This window comes from Salmo salar, chromosome 15 (assembly GCF_965601325.2).
Source record: "Salmo salar chromosome 15, fSalSal1, whole genome shotgun sequence".
NCBI classification, from domain to species: domain Eukaryota; kingdom Metazoa; phylum Chordata; class Actinopteri; order Salmoniformes; family Salmonidae; genus Salmo; species Salmo salar.
In genome coordinates, this window is record NC_138305.1 from 18,108,708 (window position 1) to 18,129,140 (window position 20,433).

General features: G+C 42.6%; 1 protein-coding gene across 1 annotated transcript; it reads left to right on the top strand.

The window, feature by feature from the left end:
* The first annotated feature begins 29 nt into the window (after positions 1 to 29).
* tbx18 (T-box transcription factor 18) lies at positions 30 to 20,223 on the top strand. Its single transcript, XM_014143616.3, has 8 exons — positions 30 to 2,522; positions 4,648 to 4,822; positions 5,602 to 5,703; positions 6,183 to 6,354; positions 7,669 to 7,836; positions 11,653 to 11,717; positions 15,986 to 16,077; positions 18,823 to 20,223. Exons 1-8 carry the CDS (start codon positions 2,282 to 2,284, stop codon positions 19,374 to 19,376), a joined length of 1,569 nt encoding a protein of 522 aa, XP_013999091.1. The 5' UTR covers positions 30 to 2,281; the 3' UTR covers positions 19,377 to 20,223.
* The last annotated feature ends 210 nt before the right edge of the window (positions 20,224 to 20,433 follow it).

Sequence of the window (20,433 nt, forward strand, 5' to 3'; positions counted from 1 at the left end):
AGTAGTGATGACCAGGGATGTTCTCTGTTTAGTGAGTCCACCAGATCAGAGGCAGTAGGGATGACCAGGGATGTTCTCTGTTTAGTGAGTCCTCCAGATCAGAGGCAGTAGGGATGACCAGGGATGTTCTCTGTTTAGTGAGTCCTCCAGATCAGAGGCAGTAGGGATGACCAGGGATGTTCTCTGTTTAGTGAGTCCACCAGATCAGAGGTAGTAGTGATGACCAGGGATGTTCTCTGTTTAGTGAGTCCACCAGATCAGAGGCAGTAGGGATGACCAGGGATGTTCTCTGTTTAGTGAGTCGTCCAGATCAGAGGCAGTAGGGATGACCAGAGATGTTCTCTGTTTAGTGAGTCCTCCAGATCAGAGGCAGTAGGGATGACCAGGGATGTTCTCTGTTTAGTGAGTCCTCCAGATCAGAGGCAGTAGGGATGACCAGGGATGTTCTCTGTTTAGTGAATCCTCCAGATCAGAGGCAGTAGGGATGACCAGGGATGTTCTCTGTTTAGTGAGTCCTCCAGATCAGAGGCAGTAGGGATGACCAGGGATGTTCTCTGTTTAGTGAGTCGTCCAGATCAGAGGCAGTAGGGATGACCAGGGATGTTCTCTGTTTAGTGAGTCCTCCAGATCAGAGGCAGTAGGGATGACCAGGGATGTTCTCTGTTTAGTGAGTCCTCCAGATCAGAGGCAGTAGGGATGACCAGGGATGTTCTCTGTTTAGTGAGTCCTCCAGATCAGAGGCAGTAGGGATGACCAGGGATGTTCTCTGTTTAGTGAGTCCTCCAGATCAGAGCCAGTAGGGATGGCAATGCATAATATTGATAGGTGTTTGAATTTGCAACTAGCTCTCACATTCTCACATCAGAATGAGACTTTCAACCAAATTTCCAAGTGGTTAAGGTTAAGTTTAGGCATTAACTCGGAATGGTTAAAGTAACGGTTAAGGTTTAAAACAAAATTATCAAAGACAACTCTCTATCGCTGGATTTGAACTTGCTTACGACCATCCGCCATCCCCGGTCTACGAGGCCTAGGTATGGGAGTAAAAATTACACATTTTCTTAAGAATATGGGGAAGTAAAAGTAAACGTTGTCCAAAATATAAATACCTCAAAAAACGACCCTAAGTCGTTCACAGTTTTTTGACTTCATTACTTTATACTTTATATTTTAGCGACCTTGTACCCAAGCACATTGACTCGGTACCACAGTACATGTACTGTACAGCCTCATTATTGTTATTTTATTGTGTTACAAATGTTTTATTTTGGTAATTGTCTTACTTTTTAAAGGTAGACTCAGCGATATGATGTATACGCAGAAAGTAAACAGTACAGTGGTCCAATTGGCTAACATGCTGTAACACTGTGACGGGAACCTGTGACTGGAACCTGGGACGTTCTGCTAGCGGCGGCAGCATCATTTCGCTGAGTCTAACTCCGCAGTGTTGGGAAAGGGGCTCGTAAGTCAGCATTTCATGGTAAAGTTCTACACCTGTTGTATGTGACAATTTGTCAATTTGATTTGGTTTCTCTCTAGAAAAGGGATATTAAGGTGCAATAATACTGGCCGGTGGTTGTTGTGTCTGTCTGTCTAGCTCAGGGGGGGCTCCCTTGCGGGGGTGTAACGGGCAAACATGCGGAGCATGTTGGGCGGTGGTGTGAGAATAGGCGCTCTGCACCGGGGCCATGATTCATTCACGAGCCCCCTTCACCATTTAACACGGGACAGCTCGAGGAGGTGGGACTTAGGTGAGATCAGGGGCTCAATTGGACGGGAGGCAGAATAATTGACAGCTGACAGCCCAGCCCTTCAGCAGCCCTCAGATTATTTACACTTTCTAAAACTGGGGCCACTGCGGTCCGCATGCGCTCAGCTCACACACATCAGAAGGTCTATTTCACTAGCAGCTAAACGTCTCATAGCTGCGTCCAGTTGGAGAGAGAGAGAGAGAGAGAGAGAGAGAGAGAGAGAGAGAGAGAGAGAGAGAGAGAGAGAGAGAGAGAGAGAGAGAGAGAGAGAGAGAGAGAGAGAGAGAGAGAGAGCGAGAGCGAGCGAGAGAGAGAGAGAGAGTGTGTGTGTGTGTATTTGGTCACTAGGACGGTATGTGCGGTGCCCCAAAGGCAGTCCTGAACGGGCGGTAGCTCAAGGAGAGAGAGGAGCGTCCGCTATTACGGTGGAGGCCCTTGGGGTGAACTTTTCACTTCATTTCACTTCTGTTTAGAGTGACTTTTTCCTTCTTTCCTTTCCTGCGTCTCTCCCTGGTCGGACGGTTGGTGGAATGGCAGAGAAGCGACGCTCCCCGTGCACTCTGAGCGTCAAGGCGCACGCGTTCTCGGTGGAAGCTCTGATCGGGTCGGAGAAGAGACCGAAGCTCGGGGAGGACGACACTAGAGTGTGCTTTCTCGAGGAGGTCACGGAGGTGTTGGAGCTGCCCAGTAACGGAGGGGAGAGAGAGGAGAGGGCGTGCAACCGCGCCAGCGACCGGGGCAGTGAGATAGAGTGCGTTAGTGACGGCTCGCGTAAGTAAAGATTGTTACCCTGGAGTGGTGACACCGAAGACGACTTAAAATACATTCACCACCACTCCCTATAAAAACGCACACCAAACTAAACATTTAATAATGACATATTATGAGGCTACAACTATTGCAACAGCTACTCATACTCAGGCGAAACTGCTGTAGGCCTATCCTGTAACTGAGACGATAAATCTAATCGAGTTTTTCCTCTTTGACCTGTTTTTATTGCTCGTTGTTGTTGTGGGTGGTGGTTGTTTATTACTGCATAGCCTCAACAATAAGACAATGATTGTATGAACCGAATAATTGACATTAAGTAAATTACTACTAGAATGAAATAAAATAAAATCGATGACCTGCAATAACCATGTAGGCTGTAGAAATATCCTCATAATAATAACAACAGTAAATACAAATACTGTTATAAATGTAGTCTAAACTTGAACATAATTACAGACTATTTACAGAACCAAATGCACAGAGTAAGGGCCTAAAATATTTATCTGGGTTCAGAAACACAGACCATTTGAAACATGTATTAAAATGTATCTGATTTAAACATTAATGACGGGCTGATATGTTTTGCCCCTGTAGAGATATTATTTAATATCCGGTTATTGGTCGAGTAAATAGAACGGCTGTGCACGTCGTGACTAATCAGCCGCTTTACGAGTCTTGTTACAATCATAAACACGCCAATTAGCTATTACCGGCAGGAAGATGGCCTCTGATGAGGGCCGTTATATGAACGGGGTTTTAGACTCGCGTTAAAAAACACAGAAACACAACAAACTGTTCTATTGTAAATTAATTTTAAAAAATATGATCAAGACTATTCCGTATCAGCCTAGTTGTATCCGTCAGAAAATAATGTTTTTTTCTTCAGTGCGGTTAAGCCTGGGTGTTGCACTGTGCTGCCTGTGATTCTATTGTCCTTATATATTACTTATTATTATTATTATTATTATTATATATTACTGTATTGTACATGAATATAATATTTATTTCTATTTAACCTTTATTTATCCAGGGAGTCCCATTGTCATATCTCTTTTAACAGGCAGGGAGACCTGTCCATGACTCAGACGTTATAATAGCCTATTCATAGAATTTACTAAAATATAATCTAACTTCATTGTCAATTAAAGGATGGTAATTTGTCTTTGGCCTCACCGTGATAATAGATGGTAACATAACAGGAGAGATAATATGGTCATAAAATAATATATGACCGTAGCGCTATAGTTTATTACATTTACGCCTGTCTGGTTGTGGGCTGACCAATACAGAACATATATTGTTATATTGTCTGCGGCCTGAACACCCATTTTGACAGCAACACAAATGGTCCAGTCTAGTCTAGTCAGGTCTGGTCCAGTCTAGTCTAGTCAGGTCTGGTCCAGTCTAGTCAGGTCTGGTCCAGTCTAGTCTAGTCAGGTCTGGTCCAGTCCAGTCCAGTCCAGTCCAGTCTAGTCAGGTCTGGTCCAGTCTAGTCTAGTCCGGTCTAGTCAGGTCTGGTCCAGTCCAGTCTAGTCAGGTCTGGTCCGGTCCGGTCTGGTCTGGTCCGGTCCAGTCTAGTCAGGTCTGGTCTAGTCTAGTCAGGTCTGGTCCAGTCTAGTCAGGTCTGGTCTGGTCCATTCTAGTCTAGTCAGGTCTGGTCCAGTCCAGTCTAGTCAGGTCTGGTCCAGTCCAGTCTAGTCAGGTCTGGTCCGGTCCGGTCTGGTCTGGTCCAGTCTAGTCAGGTCTGGTCTAGTCTAGTCAGGTCTGGTCCAGTCAAGTCTGGTCCAGTCTAGTCAGGTCTGGTCCAGTCTAGTCAGGTCTGGTCCGGTCTGGTCCTGTCTAGTCAGGAGCGGCCCGTTTGGCGACGAACAGAGAGCCATGATTATAATAACTGATGGGGAAATGAAACACACACACACACACACACACACACACACACACACACACACACACACACACACACACACACACACACACACACACACACACACACACACACACACGACTATACTTTAGGCCTATTGCAGTCACTACTAGCCCGTACTAGGATACTAGCCTGTACCAAACTACTACATTATAACAAGATTTGTGTTGCTGGTGTCTGACCCGGACTGTCTCTCCGTAGTGGAGAGCTGTGACATGCTGTTGGAAAGCCCCGACCCGGAGGCCCAAGCCCAGCGCGCGCCACCGGTAACAGTAACGGTTCCCGGAGATGAGATGCGCGTGGACTTGCAGGGCTCCGACCTGTGGAAACGGTTTCACGAGATCGGTACAGAGATGATAATTACGAAGGCGGGCAGGTGAGAGAAACGACACGGTAACGACACGGTAACACAGAGGCTAAAGAAACAGTCCGTGAAGAAGAGGACAACAAGCCTTTGTCTTGAACTTTAAACAATGTGTAGATATTTTACATGCGCTTTCTGCTGTGACGGAAAAAGGTTATTATTTTTAATTTAAAACATGTTTTAAATTAACTGGTCCTTCAATGTTGCAGTTATGACGCAAGGATTATTAAGTGTCTTAACAGAAATTTAAAGCAGATTTACAGTCTAATCACAATTTGTTTGATTTAACCGGATTGATCAGAAACAAAACGAAATAGTTTAATAAAAAGGGAAATACTGTGAACAGAATTTTAATGAAAAGTTTACGCAAAATTACAGAAAACCACCTTTGACTAAATATAATAATAATAATAATAATAACAATAATAATGTTTTATTGTAATGTTATAAGGTAGTATTGTAGTGTTGTTTAAATAATAATGTAGCTAATTCTGTCGTAGCCTATAGGTCCACCTTTCATCCATGATTTGTATTTTCTCCTAGTCCTAGGGCCTAGGCCAACCATAATCATATATTAGGCTAAAGTGCTGATATTTATATCAATGTGTAAGAAATGTATATTTCATGGCACGAGAAAACAAATAATCTGAACAATTGTAAAAACGACCAACTGACTATTGTTGCATCGCTTTACACAGCCAGTGTAGGGTAGCTAATCCAAATATTTATTAAACTACATATTTTATGTATTAATGTGACTCAATTTAATGTTTTCTGTCCTCCCGGTGCAGGCGGATGTTCCCCGCTATGCGCGTGAAGATCTCGGGTCTGGACCCTCACCAGCAGTACTACATTACCATGGACATCATCCCCGTGGACAACAAACGATACAGGTTAGGAATAAAACACAAAAATTACTTTTATATAGGCCTAAACTATACAACTAATACAGGCATAACAACCCCGTGGACAACAAATAATACGCCGCTACAGGTCAGGAATTATCCGATGGGAAATCCCTTTCTGATAACCGACACTAGTGCAGGTATTTCTGCTAACGTTTATATATATAGATTAACTGTGCTAGGCTAGACAGGCGTCTTGGTTTCTTTGATATTATAGCATAAAAAACCTTGAGAGGTTTATTATTAAAGTTGTAAAAGTTTGTGTCGGTGAACTGGGAACAAAGCGGAACAAATGGCGGTCGGGAACCGTTCAGTCCGCGATGGTTGTGTCCTTGTGCGGTTTGGACAGGAAACCTCCCAGTCCTGACGGTCAAATAACAAATGCTCCAATAACATGAACACAAAACACAGTGTTGATGTTATTTCTCTCTTTCTCTCTTTTTCTGTGTGTGTGTGTGTGTGTGCAGGTACGTGTACCACAGCTCCAAGTGGATGGTCGCGGGAAATGCGGACTCCCCAGTGCCGCCGCGTGTGTACATCCACCCGGACTCTCCGGCTTCTGGTGAAACGTGGATGCGTCAGGTGATCAGCTTCGACAAACTCAAACTGACCAATAACGAACTGGATGACCAGGGACATGTAAGTTACCTATTTATTATACATGTTTATATGTGCAACACGTAACATTATGACGACTGTATTATTACTTGGACTAAATCTACTTCATTTGGTGGATGGATGATGGATATATTGACTGATTGATGGATATATTGACTGATTGATGGATATATTGACTGATTGATGGATATATTGGCTGATTGATGGATATATTGACTGATTGATGGATATATTGACTGATTGATGGATATATTGACTGATTGATGGATTGATGGATATATTGACTGATTGATGGATATATTGACTAATTGATGGATATATTGACTGATTGATGGATATATTGACTAATTGCTGGATATATTGACTGATTGATGGATATATTGACTGATTGATGGATATATTGACTAATTGATGGATATATTGACTGATTGATGGATATATTGACTGATTGATGGATATATTGACTGATTGATGGATATATTGACTGATTGATGGATATATTGACTGATTGATGGATATATTGACTGATATATTGACTGATTGATGGATATATTTACTGATTGATGGATATATTGACTGATTGATTGATGGATATATTGACTGATTGATGGATATATTGACTGACTGATGGATATATTGACTGATTGATCGATATATTGACTGATTGATTGATTTATGAGCTACTGGTAAATCTTGATCAGAATGCTATTTGTATGAAGTGACTTTAAACTGGAAAAACTTGAGGAAAGGGGATTTCAAAAGAATGAATCTGAAATTGTGCTTGAAGTTTAATATTTTATAAAATGTTTACTTTTTGTAATACAGTAGATGTCGTGTTTGATAAAAGGACAGAAATTGTAAATATTCTGAATGAAAAGATCACGTTTATTGAGGTCATATCTTGGTTGTTATCAGAGGAAATAGATGTGTGTGTTTCTGTGTGCTTGTGTGTGTGTTTCTGTGTGTACATGCATGCCTACGTGAGTCTGTATGTGCAAGTATGCGTCTGTGTTTTATGATGTGAGAGAATAGCAGGTAATTCCATTCATGTGTAATTGTGTAGTTCTTTTGTGGTATAATAGTGCCCTAACCATGCTGTGTGTGTGTGTGCTGTGTGTGTGTGCTGTGTGTGTGTGTGTGTGTGTGTGTGTGTGTGTGTGTGTGTGTGTGTGTGTGTGTGTGTGTGTGTGGTGTGTGTGTGTGTGCTGTGTGTGCTGTGTGTGTGTGCTGTGTGTGTGTGTGCTGTGTGTGTGTGTGTGCTGTGTGTGTGCTGTGTGTGTGTGTGTGTGTGTGTGTGCTGTGTGTGTGTGTGTGTGTGTGTGTGTGTGTGTTCAGATCATCCTCCACTCCATGCATAAGTACCAGCCGCGTGTGCACGTGATTCATAAGGAGCGCGGCGAGGATCTGTCTCCTATTAGAGCCGTTCCCCAGGGAGACGGAACCAGAACTCTCAGCTTCCCAGAGACTGTCTTCACAACCGTCACCGCATACCAGAACCAACAGGTAACATTCATATAACGTTTAAACAACATTCACACAGCCATACCAGAACCAACAGGTAACCTTCACCACTGTCACAGCATACCAGAACCAACAGGTAACCTTTACACAACATTCACACAGCCATAACAGAACCAACAGGTAACCTTTACACAACATTCACACAGCCTCTGAAGTCTAAACAACCCTTAGGTCCAATGCAGTCATTTTTACCTCAATATCAAATCATTTCTGGGTAACATGGTACCACACTGTGATTGTTTCAAATTAAAATGCTCAAAATATACAAAATAGCATCCTAGAGAAGAGCAATTTCTCAAGCATGGATTTAGCTAGGACTGTCTGGGAGTGGTTTAAATGGGGAGGGGAAACGTAACATGAGCTGTTATTGGCAGAGAGGTTTGGAACTCTCTTTCTTATTGGTCTAATAACTCATTTACCGCATGGTGATGTCACCACGGAAGGCCAAAACTCCCACCCACCAAAACAGGAGGAGATTTCAGGGGGTCTTTTCGAACAGCTCTTACGCTAAAAGGGATTATCGTAATTTTCACAATTTCACACTATTATTCCAACCTCATAGTGTGAAAATATATATACAGAACACAAATATAAACACAACATGTAAAGTGTTGGTCCCATGATTCATGAGCTGAGAAAAAGATCACAGACATTTTCCATACTCACAAAAAGCTTATTTCTCTCAAATTTTGTGCAGAAATGTTAAATCCCTGTTAGAGATAATTTCTCCTTTGCCAAGATAATCTATCCACCTGACAGGTATGGCACATCAAGACGCTGATTTAAACAGCATGATCATTACACAGGTGCACCTTGTGCTGCGGACAATAAAAGGCCACAGATGTCTCAAGTTTTGGTGGAGCGTGCAATTGGCATGCTGACTGCAGGATTATCCACCAGAGCTGTTGCCAGATAATTGAATGTTAATTTCTCTACCATAAGCCAACTCCAACTGTGTTTGAAGAAATGTGGTAGTACGTCTAGCCAGCCTCACAACCTCGGACCACGTGTAACCATGCCACCCTAGGGCCTCCACGTCCAGCGTCTTCACCTCTGGGATAGTCTGAGACGATCCACCCGGACAGCTGATGAAAATGTGGGATTGTGGGATTGCACAACGGAAGTATTTCTGCAGAAACGGTCAGAAATTGTCTCAGGGAAGCTCATCAGCATGCTCGTCATCCTCACCAGGGTCTTGACCTGATTGCAGTTTTTGACTGCATTGGCGAACATCGTGTTTTTGACTGCACTGGGAAACATCATGTTTTTGACTGCTGGGAAACATCGTGTTTTTGACTGCTGGGAAACAGCATGTTTTTGACTGCTGGGAAACATCCTGTTTTTGACTGCACTTGGAAACATCATGTTTTTGACTGCACTTGGAAACATCATGTTTTTTACTGCACTGGGAAACATCATGTTTTTGACTGCTGGGAAACATCGTGTTTTTGACTGCTGGGAAACAGCATGTTTTTGACTGCTGGGAAACATCATGTTTTTGACTGCTGGGAAACATCATGTTTTTGACTGCACTGGGAAACATCATGTTTTTTACTGCACTGGGAAACATCATGTTTTTGACTGCTGGGAAACATCATGTTTTTGACTGCACTGTGCCTTTAAGACAGCCGTACACTAACTTCTATACCACCGTCACCTCACTGTCTACCAGAACCAACAGTTAACCTCCATATAATGTTTAAACAATATTCACGTAACATTCACACAACATTTAGATAATATTCAGACAACCACTACCCTCTACACTGTCATCACCCACCAGAACCAGCAGGTAACATTCACACAACATTCAGACTACCATAATAGAATGAACAAACAACCATAACCTAACCTTCGGTCATCATACAGCTCAGAAAACACAGCAAAGGGAGTGGCATGGGATCAGGCTTTGACTGTCGAAAGTACAAGAGAAACATTACTGTTAAAAATCCCCCATTGGTGGTCAGAGAGAGGGACAGAGAGAGAGACAGAGGGAGAGGGACAGAGAGAGAGAGAGAGAGAGAGAGGAAAGACAGAAAGAGAGAGAGAGAGAGAGAGATGAAGAGAAAGAGAGAGAGAGAGACAGAGAGAGAAATGTAAAACACAGAAGACTTTGACAATGTAAACATATGTTTCCCATGCCAATAAAGTCCCTTTGAATTGAATTCAGAGAAGGAGAGAGAGGGCAAGAGAGTTGTAAGGTTCTAAGGGGCAGTGTGGAACAAGGCTGATGGAGCTCACACTGTGGACCTTTTGGTCTCTACTGGTCGCTACTGGTCTCTACTGGTCTCTGCTGGTCTCTACTGATCTCCACTGGTCTCTTTGGTCTCTACTGTTCTCTACTGGTCTCTTCTGGTCTTTACTGGTCTCTTTTGGTCTACTGGGCTCTACTGATCTCTACTGGTCTCCAATGGTCTCTACTGATCTCTAATGGTCTCTACCGGCCTCTTTTGTTCTCTACTAGTCTCTGCTGGTCTCTACTGGTCTCTTTTGGTCTCTACAGTTCTCTACTGGTCTCTTCTGGTCTTTACTGGTCTCTTTTGGTCTACTGGGCTCTACTGGATTCTCTGGTCGCTACTGGTCTCTACTGATCTCTACTGGTCTCTACTGTCTCTACTGGTGTCTACTGTCCTCTACTGGTTTCTGCTGGTCTCTACTGCCTCTACTGATCTCTACTGGTCTCTACTGACTCTACTGGTCTCTACTGGTCTCTACTGTCTCTACTGGTCTCTACTGGTCTCTACTGTCTGTACTGGTCTCTACTGATCTCTACTGGTCTCTACTGATCTCTACTGATCTCTACTGGTCTCTACTGGTCTCTACTGTCTCTACTGGTCTCTACTGGTCTCTACTGTCCTCTACTGGCCTCTACTGGCCTCTACTGTCCTCTAATTGTCTCTACTGGTCTCTACTGGTCTCTACTGTCTCTACTGGTCTCTACTGTCCTCTACTGTCCTCTACTGGGCTCTACTGGTCTCTACTGATCTCTACTGTCTCTACTGGCCTCTACTGTCTCTGCTGGTCTCTACTGTCTCTACTGTCTCTACTGGTCTCTACTGATCTCTACTGTCTCTACTGGCCTCTACTGGTCTCTACTGGTCTCTACTGATCTTTACTGGCCTCTACTGGCCTCTACTGTCTCTACTGGCCTCTACTGGTCTCTACTGTCCTCTACTGGTCTCTACTGGTCTCTACTTATCTCTACTTATCTCCACATTTTGCCATGAATGTTGTTCTGGAGGCAGCTCTGCAAAGCGGTCACTAGCTGCCACAGCCACAAAGTCATACAATCTGATTTTAAAACTAACCCTAACCTGTAATGTAATGCATAATCCTTAAATGAAGACTAAAAAGCCTCCATATACAATTTAATAAAATCATCAAGGCTAACACAACAAAGCTCTAAAACGTATTTCCTTATATTCAGGACAATGGCAGTGTGACACACACACACACACACACACACACACACACACACACACACACACACACACACACACACACACACACACACACACACACACACACACACACACACACACACACACACACACACACACACACACACACACCATAACATTATGGCTAATCACTGTTATTGACGCTCTTTTTGATGTGAAACAGTAATAATGTTTGTGTTTACTCTGTATACAAACTGGAGATAGATGTAAAGGTCCTTCCCAGAACCAATCCTCTTTGTAACTGATGTTTGAGGGAATCTGACATTATGCTAATATGGTTGTGTTGCTTGTGTTGTTGTTGATGGTCTGATGTTGTGGTTGTTGTTGTTGTCTTCAGATCACCAGGTTGAAGATTGACAGGAACCCATTTGCTAAAGGCTTCAGAGACTCAGGCAGAAACCGGTAAGTTCATCTACACATTACTGGATAGTTACAGAGACAGAGCCTGGGTTGTGTGTATATACAGTACCAGTCAAAAGTTTGGACACACCTACTCATTCCAGGGTTTTTCTTCTTTCTTTCTTTTTTTTTTTACTGTTTTCTACATTGTAAACAAATCAGAATATATTTTATATTTGAGATTCTCCAAAGTAGCCACCCTTTGCCTTGAGGACAGCTTTGGCATTTTCTCAACCAGCTTCATGAGGTAGTCACCTGGAATGCATTTCAATTAACAGGTGTGCCTTGTTAAAAGTTAATTTGTGGAATTTCTTTCTTTCTTAATGCATTTGAGCCAATCAGTTGTGTTGTGACAAGGTAGGGTTGGTATACAGAAGATAGCCCTATTTGGTAAAAGACCAAGTCCATATTATGGCAAGAACAGCTCAAATAAGCAAAGAGAAACGACAGTCCATCATTACTTTAAGACATGAAGGTCAGTCAATACAGAACATTTCAAGAACTTTGAAAGTTTCTTCAAATGCAGTTGCAAGAAACATCAAGCGCTATGATGAAACTGGCTGTCATGAGGACCTCCACAGGAAAGGAAGACCCAGAGTTACATCTGCTGCAGATGATAAGTTAATTTGAGTTACCAGCCTCAGAAATTGCAGCCCAAATAAATGCTTCACAGAGTTCAACTGTTCACAGGAGACTGCGTGAATCAGGTCTTCATGGTTGAATTGCTGCAAAGAAACCACTACTAAAGGACACCAATAATAAGAAGAGACTTGCTTGGGGCAAGAATTACGAGCAATGGACATTAGACCGGTATAAAACTTTCCTTTGGTCTGGTGAATCCAAATTTGAGATATTTCGTTCCAACCGCCATGAAGCTTGGAGGAGGAGGTGTAATGGTGTGGGGGTGCTTTGCTGGTGACACTGTCAGTGATTTATTTAGAATTCAAGGCACACAACCAGCATGGCTACCACAGCATTCTGCAGCGATATGCCATCCCATCTGCTTTGCGCTTAGTGGGACTATCATTTGTTTTTCAACAGGACAATGACCCAACACACCTCCAGGCTGTGTAAGGGCTATTTTACCAAGAGGGAGAGTGATGGAGTGCTGCATCAGATGACCTGGCCTCCACAATCACCCGACCTCAACCCAATTGAGATGGTTTGGGATGGGTAGGACCGCAGAGTGAAGAAAAAGCAGCCAACAAGTGCTCAGCATATGTGGGAACTCCTTCAAGACTGTTGGAAAAGCATTCTAGGTGAAGCTAGTTGAAAGAATGCCAATAGTGTGCAAAGCTGTCATCAAGGCAAAGGGTGGCTACTTTGAAGAATCTAAAATCTAAAATATATTTAGATTTGTTTAACACTTCTTTGGTTTCTACATCGTTCCATATGTGTTATTTCATAGTTTTGATGTCTTCACTATTATTGTACAATGTAGAAAATAGTAAAAATAAAGAAAAACCCTTGAATGAGTATAGTCCAAACTTTTGACTGGTACTGTATAGTGAGGTCCATAATTATTGACGCCCTTGATAAAGATGAGCAAAATAAGTGTATAAAATAAATAACACAAATACTGAGCTATGTTGTATGACCCCCCAAAAATTGAAATTATATTATTTTATACTAATACAAATGCTCAGAGAAAGAGACAAAGTAAAACATTTTTTTTTAAAAGGTAGGGGTCAAAATTATTGACACCCCTGTTTTCTTTCAATACCTTTCAATACCTCACCTTGAGGATAACGGCACTGAGCCTTTTCATAAAATGTTTTATGAGTTGGAGAACATTGGGAGGGATCTTAGACCATTCCTCCATACAGAACACATTAGGAGGGATCTCAGACCATTCCTCCATACAGAACACCTTGGGAGGGATCTTAGACCATTCCTCCATACAGAACACCTTGGGAGGGATCTCAGACCATTCCTCCATACAGAACACCTTGGAAGGGATCTCAGACATTTCCTCCATACAGAACACATTGGGAGGGATCTCAGACCATTCCTCCATACAGAACACCTTGGGAGGGATCTCAGACCAGTCCTCCATACAGAACACCTTGGGAGGGATCTCAGACCATTCCTCCATACAGAACACCATGGGAGGGATCTCAGACCATTCCTCCATACAGAACACCTTGGGAGGGATCTTAGACCATTCCTCCATACAGAACACCTTGGGAGGGATCTCAGACCATTCCTCCATACAGAACACCTTGGGAGGGATCTCAGACCAGTCCTCCATACAGAACACCTTGGGAGGGATCTCAGACCAGTCCTCCATACAGAACACCTTGGGAGGGATCTCAGACCATTCCTCCATACAGAACACCTTGGAAGGGATCTCAGACATTTCCTCCATACAGAACACATTGGGAGGGATCTCAGACCATTCCTCCATACAGAACACCATGGGAGGGATCTCAGACCATTCCTCCATACAGAACACCTTGGGAGGGATCTTAGACCATTCCTCCATACAGAACACCTTGGGAGGGATCTCAGACCATTCCTCCATACAGAACACCTTGGGAGGGATCTCAGACCATTCCTCCATACAGACTCCTTCCAGATCCTTCATATCCTTTGTCTGTGCTTAAGGACTGACCTTTTCAATTCAAACCACAGGTTTTTAATGGGTTTCAAGTCCGGAGACTAAGATGGCCTCTGCAAAATGTTGATTTTGTGGCCAATTAACAGTTTCCTTATGGATTTTGATGTCTGCTTGGGGTTGCTGTCTTGCAGGAAGATCCACTTGCGTCCAAGTTTCAGCCTCCTGGCAGAGGAAACCAGGTTTTTTGTTAAAATCTAATGTTACTGGGTAAAAATTCTTGAAGCCATTGACCTTAACAAGGGCCCCCGGGAACCAGTGGAAGTAGAAGAATAGCTGCATAACATGACAGGTCCACATTTTACAGTAGGTATTGGGTTATTTTCTGCTCATGCCTTCTCATTTCGATGCCAAACCCACCACTGGTCTGCGTGGCCAAAGAGCTCTATTTTCGTGTCATCTGACCAAAGCACCGGTTCCAATCCAAGTGCCGATGCCGTTTAGAAAACTACAGGCGTTTACATTTGTTGGATGACATTTAAAATAGAGTTATTTTGCCACGCACACCAGTCATGGGTTTGGCATCGCAAAGTGAACGCATGAGCAGAAAAGAACCCCATACCCACTGTGGAATATGGTGGTGGATGTTTCATGTAATGCGGCCATTTTGCTTCCACTGGTCCAGGGGCCTTTCATAATGTCAACGGCACCAATAATTTTACCTAGTAACAGGACATTTTAAACAAAAACCTGGTTTTCTCTAACAGTAGGCTTTCAATGTATTTTCTATCAGGTTTTAGACATTCAGAAACGTTCAGAGAGAGAGATGTTTTTTAAATCCATAATAATAATTGCCCCCCCCCCCCCCCCCAAAAATCTAACATATCCAAATATTTTGGAGTGTTTTTTTAATTTATAGGAATATTTCATTTGAAATGAGTGTCAAAATAATATGAAAACGGCTTAGTTTGTGAAGATACTGTATATATTCCACGGTTAATGGCTGTTCTTATGCACAACGCATCGCGGAGTGCCTGGATACAGCCGTTAGCCGTGGTATATTGGGCATATACCACAAACCCCTAATGTGCCTTATTGCTATTATAAACTGGTTACTTATGTAATTAGATTAGTAAAAATAAATGTTTTGTCAGCCAATCAGCATTCGGGCCTGAAACACCCATTTTATAATACTAGATGTACACTACATAGCCAAAAGTATGTGGATAACCCTTCAAATGAGTGGATTTGTCTATTTCATCCATACCCGTTGCTGACAGGTGTATACAATAGGGCAAACAGCCATGTAATCTCCATGTGTATAATATACAGTATATAACTGTGTGTATAATATACAGTATATAACTGTGTGTATAATATACAGTATATAACTGTGTGTATAATATACAGTCTGTACCTGTGTGTATAATATACAGTCTGTACCTGTGTGTATAATATGCAGTATATAACTGTGTGTATAATATACAGTCTGTACCTGTGTGTATAATATACAGTATATAACTGTGTGTATAATATACAGTATATAACTGTGTGTATAATATACAGTATATAACTGTGTGTATAATATACAGTCTGTACCTGTGTGTATAATATACAGTATATAACTGTGTGTATCATATACAGTCTGTTCCTGTGTGTATAATATACAGTATATAACTGTGTGTATAATATACAGTATAACTGTGTGTTACAGGATGGGTCTGGAGGCTCTCGTAGAATCCTATGCTTTCTGGCGTCCGTCTCTAAGATCCCTGACATTTGAAGACATCTCTGGAATTAAGCAAGGTAAAAAAACATCACTTCTTAAAAGCTCCATTGAAACAAGAATCCTCCAACTTAACTTCAACATAATATTAACAAATTACTGTTGTACTGGTCTATTGTTGTCTTACTGATGTACTGGTCTTACTGTTGTACTGGTCTTACTGTTGTACTGGTCTTACTGTTGTCTTACTTTTGAACTGGTCTTACTGTTGTACTGGTCTTTTTGTTGTCTTACTCTTGTACTGGTCTAACTATTGTACTGGTCTTGCTGTTGTACTGGTCTATTGTTGTACTTGTCTATTGTTGTACTGGTTTATTGTTGTACTGGTCTATTGTTGTACTGGTCTTTTTGTTGTCTTACTGTTGTACTGGTCTGTTGTTGTACTGGTCTTACTGTTGTACTGGTCTATTGTTGTACTGGTCTTACTGTTGTCTTGGTCTTATTGTTGTCTTACTGTTGTACTGGTCTTACTGTTGTCTTACTCTTGTACTGGTCTTACTGTTGTCTTACTGTTGTACTGGTCTTACTGTTGTACTGGTCTTACTGTTGTACTGGTCTATTGTTGTACTGGTCTTACTGTTGTCTTACTGTTGTACTGGTCTTACTGTTGTCTTATTGTTGTACTGGTATTACTATAGTTTTACTGTTGTACTGGTCTTATTGTTGTCTTACTGTTGTACTGGTCATACTGTTGTCTTACTGTTGTACTGGTCTTACTGTTGTACTGGTCTTACTGTTGTACTGGTCTTACTGTTGTACTGGTCTATTGTTGTACTGGTCTATTGTTGTACTGGTCTATTGTTGTACTGGTCTTTTTGTTGTCTTACTGTTGTACTGGTCTGTTGTTGTACTGGTCAATTTGTTGTCTTACTTTTGTGCTGGTCTAACTGTTGTACTGATCTTACTGTTGTACAGGTCTTACTGTTGTACTGGTCTATTGTTGTACTGGTCTTACTGTTGTCTTCGTCTTACTGTTGTCCCTACTGTTGTACTGGTCTTACTGTTGTCTTACTGTTGTACTGGTCTTATTGTTGTCTTACTGTTGTACTGGTCTTACTGTGGTCTTACTGTTGTACTGGTCTTTCTGTTGTTTTACTGTTGCACTGGTCATACTGTTGTATTGGTCTTACTGTTGTACTGGTCTTATTGTTGTACTGGTCTATTGTTGTACTGGTCTTTTTGTTGTTTTACTGTTGTACTGGTCTTTCTGTTGTTTTACTGTTGTACTGGTCTATTGTTGTACTGGTCTATTTGTTGTCTTACTGTTGTACTGGTCATACTGTTGTCTTATTATTGTACTGGTCTTACTGTTGTACTGGTCTTACTGTTGTACTGGTCTATTGTTGTACTGGTCTATTGTTGTACTGGTCTTTTTGTTGTCTTACTGTTGTACTGGTCTGTTGTTGTACTGGTCTTTTTGTTGTCTTACTCTTGTACTGGTCTAACTGTTGTACTGATTTTGCTGTTGTACTGGTCTATTGTTGTACTGGTCTTTTTGTTGTCTTACTGTTGTACTGGTCTGTTGTTGTACTGGTCTTTTTGTTGTCTTACTCTTGTACTGGTCTAACTGTTGTACTGGTCTTACTGTTGTACTGGTCTTACTGTTGTACTGGTTTTACTGTTGTACTGGTCTATTGTTGTACTGGTCTATTGTTGTACTGGTCTTACTGTTGTACTGGTCTGTTGTTATACTGGTCTTTTTGTTGTCTTACTCTTGTACTGGTCTAACTGTTGTACTGGTCATGCGGTTGTACTGGTGTATTGTTGTACTGGTGTATTGTTGTACTGGTCTATTGTTGTACTGGTCTATTGTTGTACTGGTCTTTTTGTTGTCTTACTGTTGTACTGGTCTGTTGTTGTACTGGTATTTTTGTTGTCTTACTCTTGTACTGGTCTAACTGTTCTACTGGTCTTACTGTTGTACTGGTCTATTGTTGTACTGGTCTTACTGTTGTCTTGGTCTTATTGTTGTCTTACTGTTGTACTGGGCTTACTGTTGTCTTACTGTTGTACTGGTCTTACTGTTGTCTTACTGTTGTACTGGTCTTACTGTTGTACTGGTCTTACTGTTGTACTGGTCTATTGTTGTACTGGTCTTACTGTTGTCTTACTGTTGTACTGGTCTTACTGTTGTCTTATTGTTGTACTGGTATTACTGTAGTTTTACTGTTGTACTGGTCATACTGTTGTCTTACTGTTGTACTGGTTTTACTGTTGTACTGGTCTTACTGTTGTACTGGTCTTACTGTTGTCTTATTATTGTACTGGTCTTACTGTTGTACTGGTCTTACTGTTGTACTGGTCTGTTTTTGTACTGGTCCATTGTTGTACTTGTCTTTTTGTTGTCTTACTGTTGTACTGGTCTGTTGTTGTACTGGTCTTACTGTTGTACTGGTCTTTTTGTTGTCTTACTCTTGTACTGGTCTAACTGTTGTACTGGTCTATTGTTGTACTGGTCTATTGTTGTACTGGTCTATTGTTGTACTGGTCTTTTTGTTGTCTTATTGTTGTACTGGTCTGTTGTTGTACTGGTCTTTTTGTTGTCTTACTCTTGTGCTGGTCTAACTGTTGTACTGGTCTGACTGTTTAACTGGTCTCACTGTTGTACTGGTCTTACTGACTATAACTGTGATATGTGGTCCTTGTTTCTTCCTTAGTTGAGTAGAAGTTGCTCTGGATTAGAGTGTCTGTTAAATGAATAAAAGGTCGATGTAAAATGTAACTGTTTAGTTTTTTGATGTTACTGTGTGTCTGTCACTCTGCAGGAGCCCCGGGGCCCCATGGAGGTGTTGGATCGCCTCACCTGCTCTCCTCCTCTCCTTGCTCCTCCCCCTTCCAGGTGTGGCCTCTCTCTCCCCCGGACTACACCTGCAGCCGGCCGACACACACACCCCTACATCGCTACAGTAACCTCCCCGAGCCCTTCCCCTCTCCTACGTCGCGAGGACCGTCAGCCTATGACAGCGAAGGATTCTGCTCTATGTCCCTCCCTCCCTCTCAGATTGGCTATCTACAAAACCCCGCCCACCAGGGTTACGGAAGTCTCCGCCTCCATTCCCCCCCTTACGGTCTCTACGGTTACGCCTTCCCCCCCTCCCCCCGCCTCGTTGCCAGCCCAGACAAGATGGCGGCTGCTTCTGCCGCTGCAGCCAATCAGAACCCTTTTCTCGGCTCCTCACCCAGCGGAACCCTGGCGGACAGTCTGGGCATGCTCAGTGGAGGGCAGCAGGCCAACTTCCTGTTTGACTCTCGGACGCTGGGAATGACTGGCAGCCAGTCGGGGGGAGGGGCTTCACAGGTCGCTACCCACATGGGCTGAGAAATACTCCGACCCTGACCCCCAGGGTTGCTATCGCACATAGCTGCTGCTCCGGGTAGGGGATGGGTTTGGAACTCTGGAATAAATCACCAGCCAATGAGGATTGATGAGACATCTCACAGACCTATGGGGAGACAGAGAGAGATGGAGAGATGGAGAGAGAGAGAGGAAACAGAGCAAGACAGCTTTAGTGACGTTTGTGTGAGCGCTAAGAAAGATAAAGAGAGAGAACAACTCTGCTGACTAACGGGATATTGTTGTTGTTGTTGTTATTATTAAAGGACTAAATAAACAGAAGCTTCTGAGAGACTGAAACAGCTGCGTTGGAGAGGATCTGGGGGTCTGGTTCAAGTCTGGAGTCCCGAGAGAATAAACACACCCGACCGACCAACAAGCCGCGGGGGCTGGAGATTCAACATCTAGAAGAATCTGGATATAAACACTACAAGCACTTCAGCACCTGTGGTCTCCTATACAGCCTCTCTGAACAGTTACAACCTCACACAGCTCCTAGGAACAGAGTTTACACAGTGAGAGGCATACTGAGATATATGAAAGGTGTTATAAAGGATGTATGACTGTATTCCCATGCCAAAGATACAGTTTCAGTCAATCTGCAATGTCTCCCTATTCCTTATGTAGTGCACTTCTCCTGGCTGGAAACCTATAAAACTGCCTTATGAAGCTCTGGCCTAAAGTAGTGCACTATATAGGGAATAGGGCTTACGTCACACGTTGTGTTTGTGTGGCATGTTTTAACTATTTGACTTAAATGTGTTATAACTGCTTATAACCTTTATACATAACGAACTGTGTTAATGGTGGGTCACGTGACCTAACGCACTTACTGCCGCACACACACACACACACACACACACACACACACCACACACACACACACACACACACACACACACACACACACACACACACACACACACACACACACACACACACACACACACACACACACACATACTGCCAACACACAGCGTTCTTCCTGGCCTCTGGCACTGTGACGGACAATCAGCTTCATGAGCCAAAAAAAACAATAAAA